The sequence below is a fragment of the Anolis sagrei genome, chromosome X (assembly GCF_037176765.1).
Source record: "Anolis sagrei isolate rAnoSag1 chromosome X, rAnoSag1.mat, whole genome shotgun sequence".
Lineage (NCBI taxonomy): Eukaryota > Metazoa > Chordata > Lepidosauria > Squamata > Dactyloidae > Anolis > Anolis sagrei.
The window spans coordinates 66,658,130-66,681,075 of NC_090034.1; the positions used below are offsets into that span (position 1 = coordinate 66,658,130).

The following is a 22,946-nucleotide window of genomic DNA, read 5'->3' on the forward strand; positions in this document are numbered from 1 at the left end:
GTCCGGCGACTTAAGAGGGGGCGCTCCGGAGCAATCGTGTCTATTGCCCTAGTCAACTCACTATTCCAGCGAGTGACCAGGGCATCGACAGAATCACCATCCAAGGCAGCGGGAACGTCCCCAAGAGCCATCAGGAGTCCTTCAGGATCCATAAGCCTCCTGGGGCGGACCATCTTAATGGGTCCACCACCTCTGCGAAGGTTAGAAGTTGCAGCGAGTCTAAACCTGATCAGATGATGGTCGGTCCACAGCAAAGGAGAGATTGATAACTCCTCCACACCGCCACCTTCTTCCCAGCCCTGACAGAAGATCAGGTCAAGTGTGTGTCCAGCGCAGTGGGTAGGGCCAGATACTAGTTGGGACAGCCCCATAGTTGCCATGGTGGCCATGAAGTCCTGAGCCGCTCCTGAAAGAGTGGACTCTGCATGGACATTGAAGTCCCCTAGCACTACAAGCCGCTGGGACTCCAATGCCAGGCCCGAGACGAACTCTGCAAGCTCAGGTAGGGCGGTTGTGGTGCAGCGGGGTGGTCGGTACACCAACAACAGCCCTATTCTGTCCCAGTTTCCTAACCTCAGGTGGACACATTCAAACAAGGTCGACTGTAAGGCTGGGCACCTGATCAAGGAGATGGAATCTTTATAGACTATTGCAACTCTGCCTCCCCACCCCCCGGATCTCGGTTGGTGCTGCACAGCATAACCTGGTGGGCAAAGCTGGGTGAGATTAACCCCTCCAGCCTCATCCAACCAGGTCTCCGTGATGCACGCCAGATCTGCCTTTTCATCAAGTATTAAATCCTGAATGGTTGATGTTTTCCCATTGACAGACCTGGCGTTCAACAGCACCACCTTCAACCCAGGAGGACCGTCTACCTTGGAACCCACGTTTACCAAGTCAGGAGAACATTTTATAAATAAATAAATAAATAAATAAATTTTGGAATTTTCCTCAAAGTTTGTTCACGAATTAGCCGAATTGGTTTTTTATCTCTCCCTTTCCCGTATCTCCCCCTCCCCATCATCACCTCTATGCCCCCCCCCCGAGGACTGGAACTCTCCCCCTCCCTACCACTCCCGTTCTTTACATCCTGACAATCTAGTATTGCACTGTTATGTAGCATATCATTAACCCGGCCCGTTGTCAATATATCAGTTTCATCGTTCTTATAGTTCCACTCCTCTGATTCATAAAACCATCTCCAGTTCTCTCCGGCCATTCGACCATTATTGGAGAAGATGATAAAGTGCGTGGTGTAAAGTGCGAATGCAAGCTTAAAACGACAGTCCAAGAGTAACAATGACCAGCCACTGCCAGAAGGGACAGAGTTTCATCTATGCTGATGATCGTGCCATTACCGCTCAAGCAGGGAGCTTTGAGATGGTTGAACAGAAGCTCTCCGAAGCTCTAGGTGCTCTTACTGCCTATTACAGAGAAAATCAACTGATCCCTAATCCATCTAAAACACAGACATGTGCCTTTCACCTTAAGAACAGACAAGCATCCCGAGCTTTGAGGATTACCTGGGAAGGAATCCCACTGGAGCATTGCAGCGCACCCAAATACCTGGGAGTCACCCTGGACCGTGCTCTGACCTACGAGAAGCACTGCCTGAACATCAAGCAAAAAGTGGGCGCTAGAAACAATATCAGTGAAGACATCTGCCCTTGTGCTATGCTACTCTGCTGCTGAGTACGCATGCCCAGTGTGGAACACATCTCACCACGCTAAAACAGTGTCTCTGCATTATCACAGGGTGTCTGCGCCCTACACCACTGGAGAAATTACACCGGTTTTGCACCACCTGACATTCGCCGGGAAGTAGAAGACAATAGTGAAAGGACCAAGGCAGTAACATCTCCAGCTCATCCCTTCTTTGGGTATCAGCCAGCACGTCAAAGACTTAAATCAAGAAATAGTTTTCTTAGATCTACAGAGACACTCGCTGGAACACCTCAGCAAGCGAGAGTCCAAAAGTGGCAGGCCCAAACCCAGCACCTCAATCCGTGGGTGATACCAGATGAGAGACTCCCCCCTGGGCACACAGAAGACTGGGCGACTTGGAAGGCGCTGAACAGACTGCGCTCTGGCACCACGAGATGCAGAGCCAATCTTAAGAAATGGGGCTACAAAGTAGAATCCACGACATGCAAGTGTGGAGAAGAGCAAACCAGAGACCACCTGCTGCAATGCAACCTGATCCCTGCCACATGCATCATGAAGGACCTTCTTGTGGCAACACCAGAGGCACTCCAAGTGGCCAGATACTGGTCAAAGGACATTTAATCAACTACCAAGTTTGCAAAATCTGTGTTTTTTTATCTGTTTGTTTGTTTTGTTCTGTTAGAAATGTAATACAATGGTATGGTTGCTGATGACACGATAAAAAAATTGGTTGGAACCAGAAAGTCAGGAGGTTCTGACAAGAATCAGATGAGGCTGGCTTGATGCAATTGGACATTCCCTGCAGTGTGGCCACTTGGACTCAAGCCATTCATTACGTGGGAGTGGACCAAGGCTGGAAGGCCCCATTCAAGGAGATCATGAGATGTTGGTGGGAGGGAACTTTGGAAGTGAGATGCTTTGAGGAGAGCCAAAGAGACAGTCATGAGCAAACCAGCAATTAGCCGGCATAATAGCATCTCCAAAAAACCCTGAGATGTTTCTCCTTAATCTCCTTAATCAGAACTTTTGAATGACTAGGAGAAAGATGATGGAAAGCACATTCAGCACAGCATGGCAGAGTCATGGAAGTTGGAAGAGACCGCAAGGGCCACCCAGTCCAATCCCATTCTGCCATGCAGAAAAACACAACCCAAGCCCTTCTGACAGATGGCCACCTAGTCTCTGCTTAAAAACCTCAGTGGAGAGTCTCAGGAAGCATATTAAGATCTGCATCAAGAAGCTGCTCCTAAGCAGCGTTTCTCAACCTGGGAGTTGGGGGCCCTGGGGGAGGTCACAAGGGAGTGGACAGTGGAGTTGCCAAAGACCATCACAATATTTTTTGTTGGTCATGGTGGTTGTGTGTGGGAAGTTTGGCCCAATTCTATCATTGTTGTGGTTCAAAATGCTCTTTGATTGTAGGTGAACTATAAATCCCAGCAACTACAATTCCCAAATGTCAAGATCTATTTTCCCCAAACTCCACCAGTGTTCACATACGAGCATATTGAGTATTCATGCCAGGTTTGGTCCAGTTCAATCACTGTTTGAGTCCACAGTGCTTTCTGGATGTAGGTGAACTATAACTTCAAAACTCAAGGTCAATGTCCACCAAACCCTTCCAGTATTTCCTATTGGTCATGGAAGTTCCGTGTGCCAAGTCTGGTCCAATTCCATCGTTGGTGGAGTTCAGAACACTCTTTGATTGTAGGTTAACTATAAATTCCAACAAGTACAACTCCCAAATGACAAAATCAGTCACCCGCAACCCCACCAGTATTCAAATTTGGGCATATCGGGTATTTGTGCCAAATTTTGTCCAATGAATGGAAATACGTCCTGCATATCAGATATTTACATTACGATTTATAACAGTAGCAAAATTACAGTTGTGAAGTAGCAATGAAAATAATTTTATGGTTGGGGGTCACCACAACATGAGGTGCTGCTGCATCATACTGTTCACTCATGTTCAGCTTGTGGTCTACTAAGACTGCTAAATCCCTTTACTCCTAGACTCAACGGGAAGGACCCTGCTTTGTGTGCTTTGTTGTGGCTTCAATCTTTGCCTTCTCTTGGTAGGAAATTGGGGGGAAAAGCCCAACCTGATCTTGTCAGCAAGAAGAACAGCAAATATTAAGCTAGCCTCTCTCTGCCTCAATGGAAAATGTGCTGCACATGAGCAAAACAATGGTGACTGTTGAAAGAGCCAATGTTTTATGTATTGTCGAAGGCTTTCATGGCTGGAATCACTAGGTTCTTGTGGGTTTTTTCGGGCTATAGAGCCATGTTCTAGAGGCAGGAAAAATGCCTCTAGAACATGGCTCTATAGCCCGAAAAAACCCACAAGAACCTAGCCAATGTTTTGCTTATACTCTGGACAATCTGATGCATGGCTCTTCTCAAGAGTGATTTTTTAAAAAAATTACAGCTCCCAGAAACAGTCCCAAAGGAACTTTCCCAAGCTCTGCTTCCCAAATCTCTCTATATTTCCAAATGGAAAGCTAATTCTGAGTCGATAGTGGTTTCTCACCTCGCCTTTCCCGAACTCCAAGTGTCAAAATGATGGCACAAAGGATGTATATTCCACCGATGACCCCGGCAGCAATCATGTAGGCGTTTCTCTGTACCAAGATGGGAAGAATAAGAGAGAGTGGGATATAGGATAAATATGCAAATGAGACCATATAATGGGCAACAAAAAGAACTGTGAGTGACACTCTGTACTCCAAGAAAACAACACACAAAACACCTTTAAAAGGTATTATGTATTTTGTGGGTGGTATTTTGAGAGGATGGTCAGTTTTCAAAGCAATTTAGTTCTATTTATTGTATTTCAACTTGATAATCACACACAAATATTTGTTTTTTTAAAATGTATTTGTTTTAAATTGTTATTAGATGGTGTCCCCATGAGGAGAAAGGCAGGGTATAATGTTGTTAATAATAATAATAACAGTATTAAAATTATGATAAATATATGATATATAATAATATAAAATACTACTGCTGCTGCTGCTGCTACTACTACTACTACTACTAGCTTGCTTATGCATGGTATGACGTCTACGTCTGCTATATTGGGATTTATGGTTTTATTTATCCAACCAAATACAGTAGCTTTGTTTAACATTTTTCATTAGAGGCATGGTTGTTAGCCGCCTTGAGTCCCCATGGGGAGAAAGGTGGGGTATAAAGTCGTTGTTGATGATGATGAAGATAATAATAATAATAATAATAATAATAATAATAATAATAACAATTCAAAGAAAGACCTGTCTGTGCATTAGTGACATGTGGTTTGTCCCAAGACACTTATTTTAGTAAGTATGATGAGGTCATAAGAAACATGATTAGGGACTATGTGTTGTCAAGAGCTTTCACGGCCAGAATCACTGGGTTGTTGTAGGTTTTTCAGGCTGAACAGCCATGTTCTAGAAGTATTCTCTCTGACGTTTCGCCTGCATCTATGGCAGGCATCCTCAGAGGTTATGAGGTGACCTCACAACCTCTGAGGATGCTTGCCATAGTTGCAGGCAAATTGTCAGGAGAGAATGCCTCTAGAACATGGCCATATAGCCCCAAAAAACCTACAAAAACCCAATAATAATAATAATAATAATAATAATAATTCTTACATCATATTTAATATATAATAATATAAAAGACTACTACTGTTACTACTACCACCTGTCCGAACGTATCTCCCCCTATGAACCACCTCGGAGATTAAGATAATGTGGGGAGGCCCTGCTCTCGGTCCTGCCTTCCTCGCAGGTGCAATTGGTGGGAACAAGAGATGATGTTCCAAGACTTGAATGTTCCAATGTGCCTTTGAATAATGGTTTAGCTAATGATTAAGTCTGCCTAGCCCTGATTTTCTGGTTGGATCCCCAGCACTTTATTCCCAGCCTCGGCCCTACAGGTTGCGTTTGCGCAAGCCCTTGTCCTGCCCTATTAGTCTCAACTCTGCACATCCCCACTTCTCTCGGCTACTGGTTATTTGATGTTTGGTTCATGTATTATGATGCCTTATATTTTATTGCTTTTATTGTTTTAACATATCTTACTGTTATATGTTCTTCATTGTGTTACTTTGTAACCTTTGTTTTTACTGGGCTTGGTCCCCACATAAGCCAGTGGGATATAGGAATAAAATTATTTATACAGTGGTGGCCCCTCGGCTGTGGAATTCCCTCCCCTGCGACATCAAACCTGACTTTGGGATCGGGCTTTTGGAGAATAGTGAAGTGTAATAACAGATTTGGAATATGTGCAATGACTATGGAATGGCTTTGGACTGCCATTATGCATGGCGTGATTTTAATATTGAATGTAATGTATTTTCAAATGCTCAATATGGATTAATTTTTAATTTAATTTAAATTTTATTGGAATTGTATGTGTTCTAAGGCATTGAGTAATTGCCTACATGTAAGCCGCCTTGAGCCCCTTTTGGGGAAGAGAAAGGCAGAGTATAAATAGAGTAATTAAATAAACAAACAAATAACAATAATATAAAATACTATCAATACTGCTATTACTAATAATAATAGCCTACTTATGTGTAGTGCGACATCTATGTCTGCTATATCAGAATCTATGGCATGACCCTATGATATTCTTGGGCTAGAAGTCCTTTATTTCTATAGGGCTTGTTATTATCCTTGTGAAGTCCAGGAAGGGATATCATACTGTATTGTATGGCCCTATGGATGGTTGGAACTGCAACATCCACCATCCCTCTCCAATAGCTAAAGCTGCTGGCCACAACCGAATGTCCTGCGACCCCCACCCCTGCCTTAGGTAATCCCAACCGAATGGGATCAGGGGCCTCTCTGTACCGTGTCTGTGAGAGAGCCGGTGTCATGGGTGATGTTGACCTCCTCCATGGCCACCGAAGAGGAGTTGCCAAGGTCCAGCAGGAGAGGGTCTGGGATGCATGGCGTGTCCACTTTGCCCACAATCTGCCCCTGGATGGCTGTTCCCAGGACGGTGCCCAGCACTTCCACGGTCATTCCTGCCCAAAAGAGAGTCACAAACACACAACAGTCAGGCTAAGAAGCGCTTGTGTTTCCTAGTCAACAAAGATGTGTTCTTGAACAGGTTGGGCACCCTTTAACCAAAATTCTTGAATGAGAAGTGTTTGGGATTTGCAGATACAGAAGACTCTCAATTAACCGGCACCCATGGGGATTGGCAGATGCCAGACAAATGTAGTTTTTGGTTGCTTGAAAATCACTACTAAAATAGACCTAATATTATATACCCCATACAATACTATACAATTCCATAGTTTGGAGCTTTCCAAATTGTATCTCACAAACCAGTAGTGTGTTGGCTGCAGTTTGTAAGTATTTCACATGATGAGATACCTCTGAATCCATGTGAAATAAGCAATACATTACATATTTTTAAAAATATAAATCAAAGATTTTCATGAGATATGTTGAGCCATGTCAATATTACAATGTATTACAATTTCATCTCCGGTTTGCTAGTAAAACTGAATGACTGTGTCGCAAAATGATGCGTGTTTAAAAAGTGTGTCGCTGACATGAAATGTTTGGGAAGCTCTGTACTGACTTGTTAATAAAGAAATACAGCAAAAGGTAAAGGTTTCCCCTTGACATTAAGTCTAGCCGTGTCCGACTCAGGGATGGTGCCCATCTCCATCTCTAAGCTGAAGAGCCGGCATTGTCCGTAGACACCTCCAAGTCATGTAGCTGGCATGACTGCATGGAGTGCCATTACCTTCCCGCTGGAGTGGTACCTATTGATCTACGCACATTCGACTGTGTTCGAACTGCTAGGTTGGTAGGAGCTGGGGCTAACAGCAGGAGTTCACCCCACCCCTGGATTGTTGACCTTTTGGTCAGCAAGTTCAGCAGCTCAGCAGTTTAACCCACTGCACCACAAGGGGCTCTTTAATGCAATGAAATACAGTAGTTAAAGGCAAATTGAAGCAAATAAACTTAATGCTTATTTATGTTTTGCAGTATTATAAAAACAGCCTTGTGAATACAGTATGCCATAAAGTATTTTTCTCCCCTTTTTCGCTGGTTTCTTGAGCTCTGGTTAACTGAGAGTTATTGTACATACATCTTAAAGAAGGAACCCAAATCTAAACATGAAATGCTTCCTATACGCCTTATACATATAGTTCGAAAATAACTCTGCACACAATCTTTTAAATAATTTTGTGCATGAAACAAAGTCTATGTATATTGAATCATCAGAAAGCAAAGATATCACTCCACTGGCCTCTCATATGTACAATTTTGGGAGGATTTCTGGATGAGCGATACTCAACCTGTAACGGAGCAAATAACATGGGAAGACTAGACCCCAATATTGTCTGTTTCAGTAGAATATGTATTCCAAATAACAATACGAATGCATGACATTTCTCTCAATGCTGATGTTGCAAAAGAACATCCAGCAAGACAGAGGAAGAGGAAGAAAAGGGTGGTTTAAAAAGCTATGTATAAAGGTGGTTTTATTGTCAGGAGCTTTGTCAACTGAGATATTCCTGGATACTGCTTAAGCAATGTTTACCAACAAAGGTGTATACAAAACAAACACAACACAATAGAAAGAGTATGGCTAACAAATATTAATCTGTCACTCGAGTCCCTTTCTGGCTTAACCCGTTTAGTGACCGATGAATATTCTCAAGGGCAAGTCAAGAGAATGTGCCCTTTTCTCCAATTTCCTAGGCAGTTTTCTTTCACAATATGGCGAAGAAAAACAGGGCAACGAAGGCTGTGAATTACAGCCATTAACCTCCAGAGGAAAAGAGCAAGACTGCTTGCAAAACAGCAAACTTTTACCCACAGAATGAATCGGTACCTAAATCCTCTGCACTAAAAAGAAGCAGTCTTTATATTGTAAAAGAGGACGGTAGCACTGCAGCTGGAATATAGGATTTCATTTTTAACATGCTAACGCATAAAACATCGCTACATGGGAATCGAGTCAAATGCGAGTGCCTGTTTGGACAAAGCCAAGAATAAGGCAGAGTTCTGCAGTTCAGATAATAAACTAGGGGTATATTTGCACTATGGAGTTAATACAGTTTGATAGCACTTTCGCTGCCTTGGCTCAATGCTGTGGGATCATGAGTTTCCGTTTTACAAGGTCTTCAGCTTTCTCTGACAAATACTGCTGGTGCCTCACCAAAATTACAACTCCAGGATTCCATATCACAAATAATCGGGTACAGAGTCTGGTCTGCCCTCCATCCTCAGCACCAGCTGAGTGTCATCAGTGTACTGGTAACACTCCAGCCCAAAACCTCGAACCAGCTGAGCAAGTGGTCCCATATAGATGTTAAACAACAGAGGGGAGAGAATGGCCCCCTGAGGAACCCCACAAGATAGAGGGGACCTCTCAAAGACCAGGCCTCCCCTCTCCACTCGCTGTCCACAGTTGTGAAGAAAGGAGGACAGTCAGTTTAAAGCTGTCCCCCTGACTCCAACAGCAGCAAGGCGGTGGGTCAAAAGATTGTGGTCGACTGTGTCAAATGCTGCTGTGAGATCAAATAACACAAGCAGCGCTGACCCGCCCTGGTCAAGCTGGCATCGAAGGTGATCCGTGATGGAGACCAGCACAGTCTCTGTCCCATGCCCCGCACGGAAGCCGGACTGGAAGGGATCTAGTCCGGCTGTGTCGTCTAAGAATTGCTGCAACTGCTCCGCTGCTGCCCTCTCAATCACCTTGCCCAGGAACGAGAGGTTCGAAACTGGGTGGTAACTGGAGGGAACCGAACAATCTAAGTCTGGTTTCTTCAGCAGGGGAGAGACCACTGCCTCTTTTAAACCCTCTGGAAAAACTCCTTGCTCAAGGGAGCTGTTTATAATCTTCAACTGAGGGTCATGTAATCCCTCTAAACAGGATTTCACCAACTAAGAGGGACACAGATCGAGGGAGCAAGTGGTCGGTCTAGCTGCAGCTATGAGCCTATTGACAGCCTCTGCATCCAGCGGGATGAACCGGTCGAGGACGGGCCCAGCAAGTGGCCACGGAGTCTCAAGTTCTCTCACTGTATCAATTGTGGCAGGGAGGTCCCGGCGAAGTAGCAAGATCTTGTCTGCAAAATAGCTCTGAAAAACCTCGTTGAAGGGGCCTGATCATATTTATTTACAGTATTTATATTCCGCCCTTCTTACCCCGCAGGGGACTCAGGGCGGATTACAATGTACGGATTAACATGGCAAACATTCAATGCCTTAGACACACAACATATATAGACAGATACTCAGAGGCTATTTAACAGTTTTTTTCATGAGGGTATTCTGGCCACCAGGGGAGCTGTCACTTCACTGTCCATTTGTGACACTGATGAAGTACTTCCTCATTCTTTGCGTGCTTGCTGGAGATTTTTATGGCCTTGTAAATTAGCTAAATTAGCCTCCCCACATAAGTGGTACCTAAATTTCCTACTTGACAGATGCAACTGTCTTTTGGGCTGCAAAGGTCGCCAAAAAGCTACACTAATTGGTCGGAAGCTTACTCTGACCCAGGCTGGCTTTGAACTCATGACCTTTCGGTCAGTAGTGATCTTAATGCAGCTGACTCCCAGCCAGCTGAGCCACAGTCCCGGTGCAACCTACATCCTCCAGAGTAATTATGCAATTTTAGGAATGTTATAGGTTCCTGCAGCGTGGCTCTATGATGGTGGTTTCTGTGTGTGTGTGTGGGGGGGGGGGGGGGGGGGTCATTCATTTTATAGGGTTTGCTGTTATCCATACTTCCACGGCTCCATGATACCTTAAGGAACGTATACCTCATGGGTTGCGGTGTGTCAACACTCACATGCTAGTAGACCACCATCCACTGCATCCATTCAATGTCCCAAGCCTACACATGATTACAAAAGGGGTATGGCAACACATTCATGCCCGTCTTCTAGATGTGGTTGCTTTTGCTCCCAAACAGATGGGAAAAGGGGGAAAGGAGGACACAAGGAGGTGACCCAAAACATTTCAAAGGCAGGTCTGTGGCAGTGGAGGGGACAAGCACCCAGAGGGCAAAGGTCCTTACGGTAAGCAGTGGCCGAGTCCCGCTCGCTTTGCTCCCGGCTGATGAACATGGTGAGGGCTGAATACGGAACGTGGAAGCACTGTAGGAAAGGGGGAAAATAGAGATGGTTGAAACCACACATTTTTGTTTACGTTTCACTTGCAATCACTTTGCTTTGTGGTTAGGGTCACGGGACTCCACAAAAGTGTAAAAACCACAAACAAAACCTCCACGTTTTGTTTCACTCTTCACTAGGAATGTTTACGTCCTCCAGTGCATCTCTTTAGTTTGCTGGACAACCTACAAATGCCCAGAGAAGTGTCTAGGTCTCCCAGCATGACTCTTTCAGTGGTGCTTGACCGTAGAGCTGTGTTGAAAAATCTAGAGATTCCTACAGAGACCATATGAATCAAATCCACACAAGTTAACACTCAAACATGGCTGTGAATAATAGCATAGGACACAGACTGATTCTCTAAAGAGTCTCCCCACTAGACTTCGAGAAAATGTGCAAAGTTTGAATTCAGATTAGGGTAGTAATTTGTTGCACAGCACTCTTGTGAGAGGCTGTGTTTTTGAAGATGTTACAGAAGTGTGCCCCTTTTAGTGTTGCATTCACCACTAAACCAGGGGAACAAATGACCATTGCACAATAGGCAAGTGTGTTAGGATTTGAAAAAGGATGCCATGATATGGCTGAGTGTTCCAGGGGCCAGGGTTCTGATTGGCTACTGCCTCTGACTGGCTGCTGAGGCCAATGGTTCTAACTGTCATTCTGCCATTTGTTCTCACTTTGGATGGTCAATAGATATTGCTGGCTGCCAACTATCTTAAGGACTGATCATTTTAAGGCATTTCAAAGACTATTTAAAAAGGGCTATTTTATTCCTCTGATCTCTTTTTGTATTCAAAGAGATTGATGTATATATTGCTATCATGTTTGAACTTTTGAACTAATGTAAAAATACTGTTTTGTTTCACAAGCCTGAGTGACTTTTTATTATATAGCGGGATATACCTTGGTTTAAATACTGTGGTAAAGCTTCTGCTTATTCTGCTTATACACATTTACCAACCCTCACAAAGTGAACCAGATGCAAGTTATACATTGGCGATGCAACGGTGTAATCTGCACAATGGCATCAGTGCAAAGCCATGCTCCTCAACTGTTCCGTTGAATGCTGTTCCCAAAGGCAAAAAAGGCACGGGACAACAAAATACAGAGACTCAGACTCACCGTCACGAGGGTCTGGAAAATGCAGTAGAAGAAAAGGTACCACATCACTTGCCCCTTCGAGATGTCCGGCACGAACCAGATCAAGAAGTAGGAGATCACAGCAAAGGGAGTGGAAAAGATGATCCTGTTGGGAAAGGAAGCAAAATGATGGGACTACATACAACTTGGGGGACTGGAAAAAAGGAGAGACAAAGGGTACATCTACACTGTAGAATTAATGCAGTTTGACTCCACTTCAACAGCCACGGTCCTTTGCTATGGAATCATGCAAGCTATAGCTAGGTGAGACACCAGCGCTCTTAGGCAGGGAAGATCAAAGGCCTTGTAAAACTCCATGGATTTCATAGCATTGAGCCATGGTAGTTAAAGTGATATGTAACTGCATTCATTCTATAATATAGATGTGTCTAAAATGCTTTTCTATACTGCACAGCTCTGGTATTTCAGGATGAGGTGACGAGAAGGTACGAGCATAACATGATCTGCATGCCGCAAATGGACTCTTTTTGGTCTCTAAAGCCTCCATATTTGCAGGGAGAAAAGAAAAAGGGGAACTGCCTCTTACTGTCCTTCCCAGTAAACTCAGGACAAATCAATCTGCTGCTCTGTCCTTGCTTCACTGTCCTTCCTCACTCATAATCTTTGTGAATTTTATGATGCATTCTGTTGTTCACTTGTGAAGTGTTACAGGGTACGATATGCTAAAAATAAATTTCAGAGTTCAGAAAACTCCCTTTCCAAGGAGTCATTCCATGGTTCCATCATTACTATTGTAAAATAATAAGAGTTAGAAGGGGACTCATGGGCCGCTGAATCCAATGTCCAACTCAATATGGCATCAGTAGCAGCCTCCTTTTGAAGAAAAAGCCAGTAACCCTATAAACCAGTGTTTCTCAACCTGGGGGTCGGGACCACGGGGGAGGGGGGGTCGCGATGGAGTGTCAGAGGAGTCACCAAAGACCATCAGAAAACACAGTATTTTCTGTTGGTCATAGGGGTTCTGTGTGGGAAGTTTGGCCCAATTCTATCGTTGGTGGGGTTCAAGGGGCTCTTTGATTGTAGGTGAACTATAAATCCCAGCAACTACAACTCCCAAATGACAAAATCAATCCCCCTTCCCAACCCCACCAGTATTCAAATCTGGGTGTATCGGGTATTTGTGCCAAATTTGGTCCAGTGCATGAAAATACATCCTGCATATCAGATATTTACATTATGATTCATACCAGTAGCAAAATTACAGCTATGAAGTAGCAAGGATAATAATTTTATGTTTGGGGGTAACCACAACATGAGGAACTGTATTAAGGTGTTGCAGCATTAGGAAGGTTGAGAGCATACAACGCCCCTATTAAAACAGCTCGATTGGCTGCCAGTAAGTTGTCGAGCTAAATTCAAGGTGCAGGTTATAACCTATACAGCCCTAAATGGTTCGGGTCTCGCCTGTCTTCGCGATCACATCTCCTTCTATGAACCGGCGTGAATTCTAAGATCTTCCGGGGAGGCCATTCTCTCGCTCCCACCACTGTCACAAGTGCGGCTGGTGGGGACGAGCAAGAGAGCCTTCTCGGTGGTGGTTCCCCGCCTCTGGAACGCCCTTTCAAGGGAAATAAGACAGGTCCCATCCCTATCCTCTTTTCGTAAGATCTTGAAGTCATGGTGGTTTCACCAGGCCTTTGAGAACGACTAGTACCAGCCCAGCCCCTGGACACTATTAGAATCTGGCCTCACACCCCTAACTTTTATCCCAGTTAGTCCCCCAATAGGCCCTGGAATTGAGCAGCCACAGACCCCACTATTACTATGTTTGGGACTGGTTATTGCACCTTACCCATTCCCCCCATCTCCTGTTTTTGCACTAGTCTTGATCTAGCCCTTTTAACTGACCTAGGCCCATTTTTTTTAAAAAAAATTGCCCTAACAGTAATTTTTGCACGAAGAATTGGGTGGGATTGGTGGGAGATAGAGCGGCATATAAATAAATAATAATAATAATAATAATAATAATAATTATTATTATTATTAATACTGCTATAAGCATTTGGTTCCATGGCTGATTCACTCTCACTGTCAAGAAGGTCCTTTGAAAATTGAATCAAAATCTACACTTCTGTCATTGTAACCATTAGATCTGAATGTTTGGCAAGCTGGTTGGGGGATTTTGGAAGTTGCATTCCCGAGGTCTGAAAAAAAGACAAGTGCAATGCCATGGCAAGTTCATGGTCAGACTTTAAAATTATTGTCATTTTTTCCAGGACGCTTTCACATTTCAATGGCCAAGGATCAAATGACCTTCAGATGCCACTACAAGCTTATAATTCCAGGTGCATCAGAGCCTGTGTCTGCTGTGCTTGTGTGGGAAAGAGGCAATTTTCCGGGGGGGGGGGGGGGGGGAACAAAACAGAGCACAATTTGGTGGAGCTGGGCTTTGCTCCCAAGCTCATGGGCTAACTAACCCCATTGGGAGCCACAAAGGAGAGTCTTGGCAGGAGAGATAAAAACCAGGCGAGGAAGGCAAGGCAGGTTTGCATGCCGGGCGTGTAAGACATGGAAAAGCGAAACAAGGAACTGAAGCCACCGCCTTTTCCCTAAAAAGGGAGGAGAGGGACCAGAATGACTTAACTAGCTTTCTTTTGGACACGTATCTCACATACGTTGCCACACGCCTAGCTGCCTCCAATGACTAAGAAGCAGGTGTGGGCAGCCGCCTGAAAGGCTTATACAAAATGGGTTTTCTCTTCTTACCAGCCATAAGAAAACAACAAGGCTGAATCTCCACTGCAGAATTAATGCTGTTTGACTCTACTTGAACTGTCATGGTTCAATGGGACTCTGGGACGTGTAGTTTTACAAGGTCTTTAGCCTTCTTTGCCAACGAACCTTAGTGCTTCAACAAACTACAACTCTGTAGCATGGAGTCATGGCAATTAAAGTGGTGTCAAATGACATTAATTATACAGAAGAAATGCAGCCTATGGCTGTCCCTGCCAAATTTGCCAAAAGGCAGTAGGAAGGTGCTCTCTGAAGCTTTAGGACCTCAGTGTTTCTCAACCTGGGGGTCGGGACCCCTGAGGGGGACACGAGGGGGTGCCAGAGGGGTCGCCAGAGACCATCAGAAAACACAGTATTTTATTTTGGTCATGGGGATTCTGTATGGGAAGTTTGGCCCAATTCTATGATTGGTGGGGTTCAGAATGCTCTTTGATTGTAGGTGAACTATAAATCCCAGCAAACACAACTCCCAAATGTCAAGGTCTATTTTCCCCAAACTCCACCAGTGTTCACATTTGAGCGTGTTGAGTCTTCGTGCCAAGTTTGGTCCAGATCTATCATTGTTTGAGTCCACAGTGCTCTCTGGATGTAGGTGAACTACAACTCTTGACATTTGGGAGTTGTAGTCACTGGGATCCACAGTTCATCTACAATCAAAGAGCGTTCTGAACCCCATGAACGACAGAATCGGGGCAAACTTCCCACACAGAACCCCCATGACCAACAGAAAATACTTAAGGCCATCCAATCCAACTCCCTTCATCAGGGCAAGGAAACGTAATCAAAGTTCTCCTGACAAAGAGCCATCCAGCAATATATATATATATATATATATATATATATATAGACAGATAGATAAATAGATAGATATGATTCACACACAGAGATATAGTAGCATAGATTTGAAAGGGACCCTTAAAGAAGGACAATGATATGTTGTATGTTCCAGGGTGGGCAAACCAGACACTCTCCACAACAACACTGACAAAGAAACAGCAATGAATACTGTTTACCCAAAAGCAGAAAGAAATTACATATATTAGAAACCAACACTTTCTCATTACGTTATTTTCCAGATCAACAGACTGCAACACGTGGCAGGGGACAGCTAGTATTTAATATATTTAATAGACACTCAATGCCTTAATACTTCAAAGGCACCAGATTCTATCTGATCCGGGAATTTGTTCATGTGCGTTTCATTGCAAGATACAAACAGAGTTACCATTTCAGAATGTGTTCACGTACGTGTGCATAGCTGCATGCGCATGCATGGGTAAAGAGCTATATGCAAACTCTGGACAAAGAAAACGTGTGAGAGTCCTCTCTCAACAGCACAATTCACAGGGAGGGCTTTGTGTATAAGCTTCATTGAAATGTATGGGGAAGGCCACTGCGTTCTTGCAGAGTTTGCCATTCTTTTAGTGAAAGATTGGCACAGAACATCTCTACTGAAGGTGAGCGCATGACGTTCTCCTTCGGGCTACTTGGCCCTTCAGCAGGAATGTTTATGAGCAAGAAAGATCCCGTGGGAAGAAAAGGCCACCTACGAAGCAACGCTGTTCAGATGCGATTGTTCCACCACCTTGTTCTCTACAGACCTCTCATTAATGTGACATGAAATAACCGCAGGTCTGAAGGAGACCATTCAAATGAGAAAGCAAAACTGGCAGAAGCGGGTGAAGATTAGAGAAAGCCACTCCAAGAAGTGACAAGTTCATTGCTGACTTCGGACCCAGAGCCACGTGGCTGAGAGAGTTGGAATGTCTCTCTCTTAGCAGAAGGAGGAGAGAAACCTTCCCTTCTTCCTGCAGAAGAAGGAGGGGAAGAAGATCAAGCCTTTTACAGAGGCCACGTGGGCATTTTTCTCCCAGTCAGTCATTTCCCATGACGCTGGGAGCAAGGATGACGTGTCTGGAAAAGGCGAGGAAAGCATGCAACGCCTCCAACCTGTAGCAGGCACCCTCTTACGGCTGTCTCTAGCGTACTAAATGTGTTGCCTTACTCAATGTTTCCATAACATTTCTTTTTCTTTTTTGCCCCTCTGCCCTCTAGCTGACTCACACCTTGTTTCTCTTTCAGACACGGCTTTGGCTTAGAAAACCAAAGAGGCCGGCCTTGGAGATTTTCCACTTTTGGAGGGCCCCCTTTATAAGTGATCCAACTAGTACAACGTTTCTGAACCTGGGGGTCGGGTCACGAGGGGGTTTCAGAGGGGTCGCCAAAGACCATCAGATAACATATATTACTGATGTTCTAAGGAACGCCTTTGGCAGAGAAGGCTGAAGATCTCTCCGCCTGTCCTTCTCTTCCTTTTTGGACACAGACGGCAAATCCTCCCACCAAAAGCCCTCCTCTGCTGTGATTGGCCATCACTCAGCCAGCCTCTGAGCCAATGGGAGGACTCCAAGTGGGGGAAAGCAGGCATGCTTAGCGCACGGTAGTATGCTGCGCATGTGCAGGCAAGGGAGAGCGGGAAAGGCTGGAGGGAGGCTTGCACCAGTGAGTTCCTTCAAGACATGGGGGTTCTGTGCAGGAAGTTTGGCCCAATTCAGTTGTTGGTGGGGTTCGGAATGCTCTTAGATTGTAGGTGAACTATGCATAGGCAGGCAAGGGAGAGTGTGCAAGGCTGGAGGGAGGCTCACACCAGTGAGTCCCTTCAAGATGGGGGTTCTGTGTGGGAAATTTGGCCCAATTCAATTGTTGGGATTCAGAATGCTCTTCGATTGTAGGTGAACTATAAATCCGCTGTGATTGTCCGGCCTCTCAGCCAAGAAGAAGCCCCCCCCTGCCCACCTTAGAAACTTTCAAGAAGGATCTCAAAACCTGGCTTTTCCGATGCGCTTTTGGAGAGTAGTCATACTATCATACACAGTTGCTCCCCCATAACGGTTTTTTGTCCCTACAGTATATTTCCCCACCTGTATGAAGGTATATTTTTATGACTCCGTTCCATTATAAGTTTCTCCCTTACAAACAATCTGTTCCATCCCTCTATCATCCTGATTTTAGTATTTTTAGTATTTTAGTTTTTATTTTGCACATGCGGCCCGCTCATTGTTATTTTATTGTGTATGATTTTGCTTTATCGTGTTGGTTTTTTGGTATGTATTTTATTGTATTGTTATTGTATTTTGGTTTTATTTTATTGTAATATGCTGTTGGGCTTGGCCTCATGTAAGCCGCCCCGAGTCCCCATTGTTTTTATTATTATTATTATTATTATTATTATTATTATTATTTTGGAGAAGGAGAAGGAGAGAGCAGGCATGCTCGGCACATGGCAGAGTGGTGCGCATGCGAGAGAGAGCATAAGAGGACACTTGCGCCAGCGAGTCCCTTCAAGGCATGGGGGTTCTGTGTGGGAGCTTTGGCCCAATTCTATTGTTTGTGGGGTTCAGAATTCTCTTGGATTGTAGGTGAACTATAAATCCCAGCAACTACAACTCTCGGCTGTCAAGTCTATTTTCCTCAAAATCCACCAGTGTTCACATTTGGGCATATTGAGTATCTGTGCCAAGTTTGGTCCAGATACATCATTGAGTCCATGGTGCTCTCTGGATGTAGGTGAGCTAAACCTCCAAAACTCAAGGTCAATGCCCATCAAACTCTTTCAGTGTTTTCTGTTGGTCATGAGTGTTCTGTGTGCCAAGTTTGGTTCAATTCCATCACTGGTAGAGTTCAGAATGCTCTTTGATTGTGGGTGAACTACAACTCCCAAATGACAAAATCGATCCCTCCCAAATCCACCAGTATTCAAATTTGGGCGTATCGGGTATCTGCACCAAATTTGGACCTGTGAATGAAAATACATCCTGCATATCAGATATTTACATTACGTATCATAACAGTAGCAAAATTACAGTTATGAAGTAGCAATGAAAATAATTTTTGTATTAGGGGTCTTTGTCGACCCCTCTGACACCCCCTCACGACCCACCCAGGGGTCCTAACCCCCAGGTTGACAAACACTGGTGTAGATGCACCCAAAGTCTGTCACTGTGTATTTCGGGGATTACATCAAATGCAAATGTAGGAGACTCATGAAAAAAAAATCTAATGTCTCAAACTTTGTCATGCAAGGACAATTTCATATGGGGTGGCAAGATTTTTATTTGGGGGACGATCAGCACACAATGTCTTCATTTTGCCATCCCTCCCAAAAGGTGTTGCATAGGCCAGACTTCTTTCCCTCTGGGCTCCTGCCTCCCTGGGAGTGACCCATTGCTTCCCAGCCGTTTGACTCCTAGTAACCTCCGACCGACTGAAGATCTACGGAGATCTAAGGAGCAGGCCAGACAGCCTCATGTGCACACCCTGCTTGAGCCCCATTGGTGGAGCCCGGTGGTGTGTTCCTCTGCCACTGCCTCTCCTCCGCCCCCAGAATTGCAGCCGGATTTAACCGTTTGCTCGGCGGGTGCAGCAAGAACTTTCTTCCACCAGAGATGCTCTACAGCAGAAAGGAAGTTGGTTCCTAGTGATTTTAGCTCAAAGAAGGAAAGGAAACTGTGCATATCCCCTCAAACTGCCTCTTGTCTTATGGCGACCTCATGAATTTCCACCAGCTAGTCCAAAAAGACACATTCCTACAAGTTGTGGATGTTCTAGATTGCAAATTTAGGATCAAAGATTGATCTGTGTCTGCTTCCAAGCCACCTGTTGATCTATGGCAACCTCATTTCAAAGTGATGTTGAGCGCAGTCTGTGCTTGACATCAATAGAATGATAGAGCTGGAAGAGACTCCAAGGGCCATCCAGTCCAACCCCTATCTGCCACGCAGGAACATACAATCAAAGCATTCCCAACAGATTTATTATTTCTTTACTGTATTTGTATACCGCCTTTCTCAGCCTTTCGATGACTCAAGGCAGTTTACAGGCAGCAAGTCAATACACATAATATCAAAATGCAAATAAAAACATTAAATTACAATATAAAACCACAACAGAGACAATAAAAACCAACATCATTAGCTTCTCCTTGTTAAAACATTGTCCAGTTCCATTGTCTAGTCCAGGGGTCCTCAAACTTTTTAAACAGAGGGCCAGGTCACAGTCCCTCAAACTGTTGAAGGGCCGGATTATAATTTGAAAAAAAAAAAGAATGAATTCCTATGCACACTGCACACATCTTATTTGTAGTGCAAAAAACACTTTAAAAGAATACAATACTTAAAATGAAAAACAATTTTAGCAAATATAAACTTACTTACAATGTTAATAAATATAAGACCTACTTTTGGCTGATGAGATAGGATTGTTGTTGTTGTGCGCTTTCAAGTTGTTTCAGACTTAGGTTGACCCTAATTGAGGGCCAGGTAAATGACCTTGGAGGGCCATATCCGGCCCCCAGGCCATAGTTTGAGGACCCCTGGACTAGACAATGAGTCCGGACAACGTTTTTAACAAGGAGACACTATGAATTTATATTTCATTGATTTGTTTAGTTTTTATTGTTGTTGTGTGCTTTCAAGTCATTTGAAACTTAGGCTGACCCTGAGTGAGGGCCGGGTAAATGACCTTGGAGGGCTGTATCTGGCCCCTGGGCCATAGTTAGGATCCCTGGACTAGACAATGAGTCTGGACAACGTTTTTACCAAGGAGACACTATGAATTTATATTTCATTGATTTGTTTAGTTTTTATTATTGTTGTTGTGCTTGTTGTTGTTGTGTGCTTTCAAGTCGTTTCAAACTTAGGCTGACCCTGAGTGAGAGCCGGGTAAATGACCTTGGAGGACCATATTCGGCCCTCGGGCCATAGCTTGAGGACCCCTGGTCTAGTCATTCCATTTCCTATGTCAGTTACTTGGCATTTGTAAACGCTTGCTCAAACAATCATGTCTTAACTTTCCTCCGACATGTTAAAAGGAAGGGAGCCAATCTGATATCCCTAGGTAGGGCGTTCCATAGCTGAGGGGCCACCACTGAGAAGGCCCTGTCCCTCGTACCTGCCAACCGTACTTGTGATGAAGGCGGGATCGAGAGCAAGGCCTCCCCAGACTATCTTAAGGTCCTAGATGGTTCATAAGGGGAGATGCGTTCGGACAAGTAAATTGGGCCAGAACTGTTTAGATAACCACCCTGCCTTTGCTTAAAAACATCCAGAAATGGAAATGGAAAAGTATTGGAAATTCCATAGCCTATTGGAAATAACTGCACCAAAACCTTATTGTGCAGTTATCATGTCATATCCGTTTGGCAAATGTGAATCCCCATGAACATGTGGAGACCAGCTTTTGAAAACCACTAGTCAAGGAAAGCATGACCTTGTTAGACCTTGTTAGAAGTCAGCTCTTTGAACAAGTGATATTCACAAACATTAATGTAATGGCAATCTTTCAGGAAAACTCATGCACAATCTTGTGATTCATTTGCCAAGACCCAACACAGCACTCCAGAACATGAATTGAACACTTCTGTCATAGAAGAACTCGATTGTAAATACCAGATGTTACAAGCGATCTTGCGAATTTCTTTCGAAGCCTATGCAGGGACTACACTCCACTCAATGAAGAGGTTTTCATATTGAGTAAACCTATACTGTATACTGGCACTTTTGCAGGGAGAGGAGGACGTGCATGAAGACAGGGTAGTTTTAGAAAGATGCATGCGGACTCCTTTTTTTTTGGGACATGACCTCGAGGGCCATCTGCTCCAGACACCTCTTGCATCAGAAACTGCTAAGCTTAGCCTCTTGGTGCCAAGAGGACCATTCGAGCCCCTGACACTTCCATAGGAAGCAATATTTCCACTGGCTACCCAGAATAGAAAGGGAAGGGGAGGCAGTCGTGTGGGTAAGTCGCTAAAAAAAAACCCCATACAAACAACAACAATGCAGCAATGGTACCACACCCAGAAGGGCAACCAAGTGGCAGGCAAAGTTCAATAGGTCTGAGCCATAATTCAGATCCCTCTTGACTATGACTTACATGCCCTCAGAATCAAAAATTCAAAAATATAACCATGTTAATTGGAAATATCAGCATTGTATAATTTTAGAGATTGGATGAGAGAATGGAGTTGGTATAAGCTTTCCCATCTGAAGAAGCAGACTTTGGCTAGAACAGTGTTTCTCAACTTTCTTAATGCCGCAATCCCATAATACAGTTCCTCATGTTGTGGTGACCCTCAACCAAAATTTTATTTTTGTTACTCTTTCATAACTGTGGAGGTTTGGGGAAAACGGACCTTGACATTTGGGAGTTGTAGTTGCTGGGATTTATAGTTCACCTACACTTAAAGAGCATTCTGAACCCCACCAATGATAGAATTGGGCCAAACTTCCCACACAGAACCCCCTGCCTTGAAGGTACTCACTGGCATGAGCCTCCCTCCAGCCTTGCAAGCTCTCCCTCACCCGCACATGTGCACCACGCTGCCATGCGCCGAGCACGCCTGCTCACCTCTCCCTGCTTGGAGTCTCAGAAACAGCCCTCTCCTTGCCTGAGAGGCTGGCCAATCACAGCAGGATGAGGGCTTTTGGTGGGAGGATTCGTGGTCTGTTTCCAAAAAGGAAGAGAAGGACAGTTGGAGAGATCTTCAGTCTTCTCTGCCAAAGGGGATCCTAAGACCATCAGAAATATGTGTCTTAACCTGGCCGGAGGGGGGGGGGGGTTGCGAAAGAGCTTTCCTAGGGGTTGCTAAAGACCATCAGAAATATGTGTTTTCTGATGGTCTTTAGCAACCCCTAGGAAACCTCTTTCGCAACACCCCCCCCCCCCACCAGGTTGAGAAACCCTGGGCAAGAACTTCACTGCCATATAATGCTATTTTAGAATTCGATTAACTGCATTATAGGAGTCCACATTGCCATATAATTCAGTGTAGTTAATCTGGATCCTGAAACTGCTTTATACAGTAGTGTAGATGGGGCCTAAGAGCGCATCTACACTGTTGAAGGAATGCAATTCGACACCATGTGAACTGCCAAGGCTCAATGCAATGGAATTTGGTGAGGCACCAGCACTCTTTGGCCAAGAGGCCTAAAGAGTATGGGATTCCATTGCTTTGGGCCATGGCAGTTCAAACCATGCCAAACTGTGTAGATTGGAATCACCCTGGGTCTACAAAAGCTTATCTTCTCTCAGTTAAGTCTTGAAGGTGCAACAAGATGCCTTTGCCTGGGTAAGAAAGGACTTCAAGTTTTGCAATAAGCCTGCTTGCAAAAGATTTCCTAAGGCTTCTTCAGAGGTGGAGCTGCTATACATCCATGATACGGTCCAGGCACACGCATTCCCTTTAAAGATGGGT

The 22,946-nt window shown here is 44.4% G+C and overlaps 1 protein-coding gene across 1 annotated transcript in view; it reads right to left on the bottom strand.

Annotated features, from left to right (window-relative positions):
* The window catches only part of MFSD2A (MFSD2 lysolipid transporter A, lysophospholipid), a 65,660-nt gene that overhangs the window by 21,920 nt on the left and 20,794 nt on the right, over positions 1-22,946 (bottom strand). The window contains exons 4-7 of the mRNA XM_060784614.2: positions 11,924-12,047; positions 10,708-10,786; positions 6,507-6,682; positions 4,196-4,286 (exon numbers count right to left, since the gene is read on the bottom strand). Coding sequence (XP_060640597.1) covers positions 4,196-4,286; positions 6,507-6,682; positions 10,708-10,786; positions 11,924-12,047 — 470 coding nt within the window. The remainder of the gene's footprint in view (positions 1-4,195; positions 4,287-6,506; positions 6,683-10,707; positions 10,787-11,923; positions 12,048-22,946) is intronic.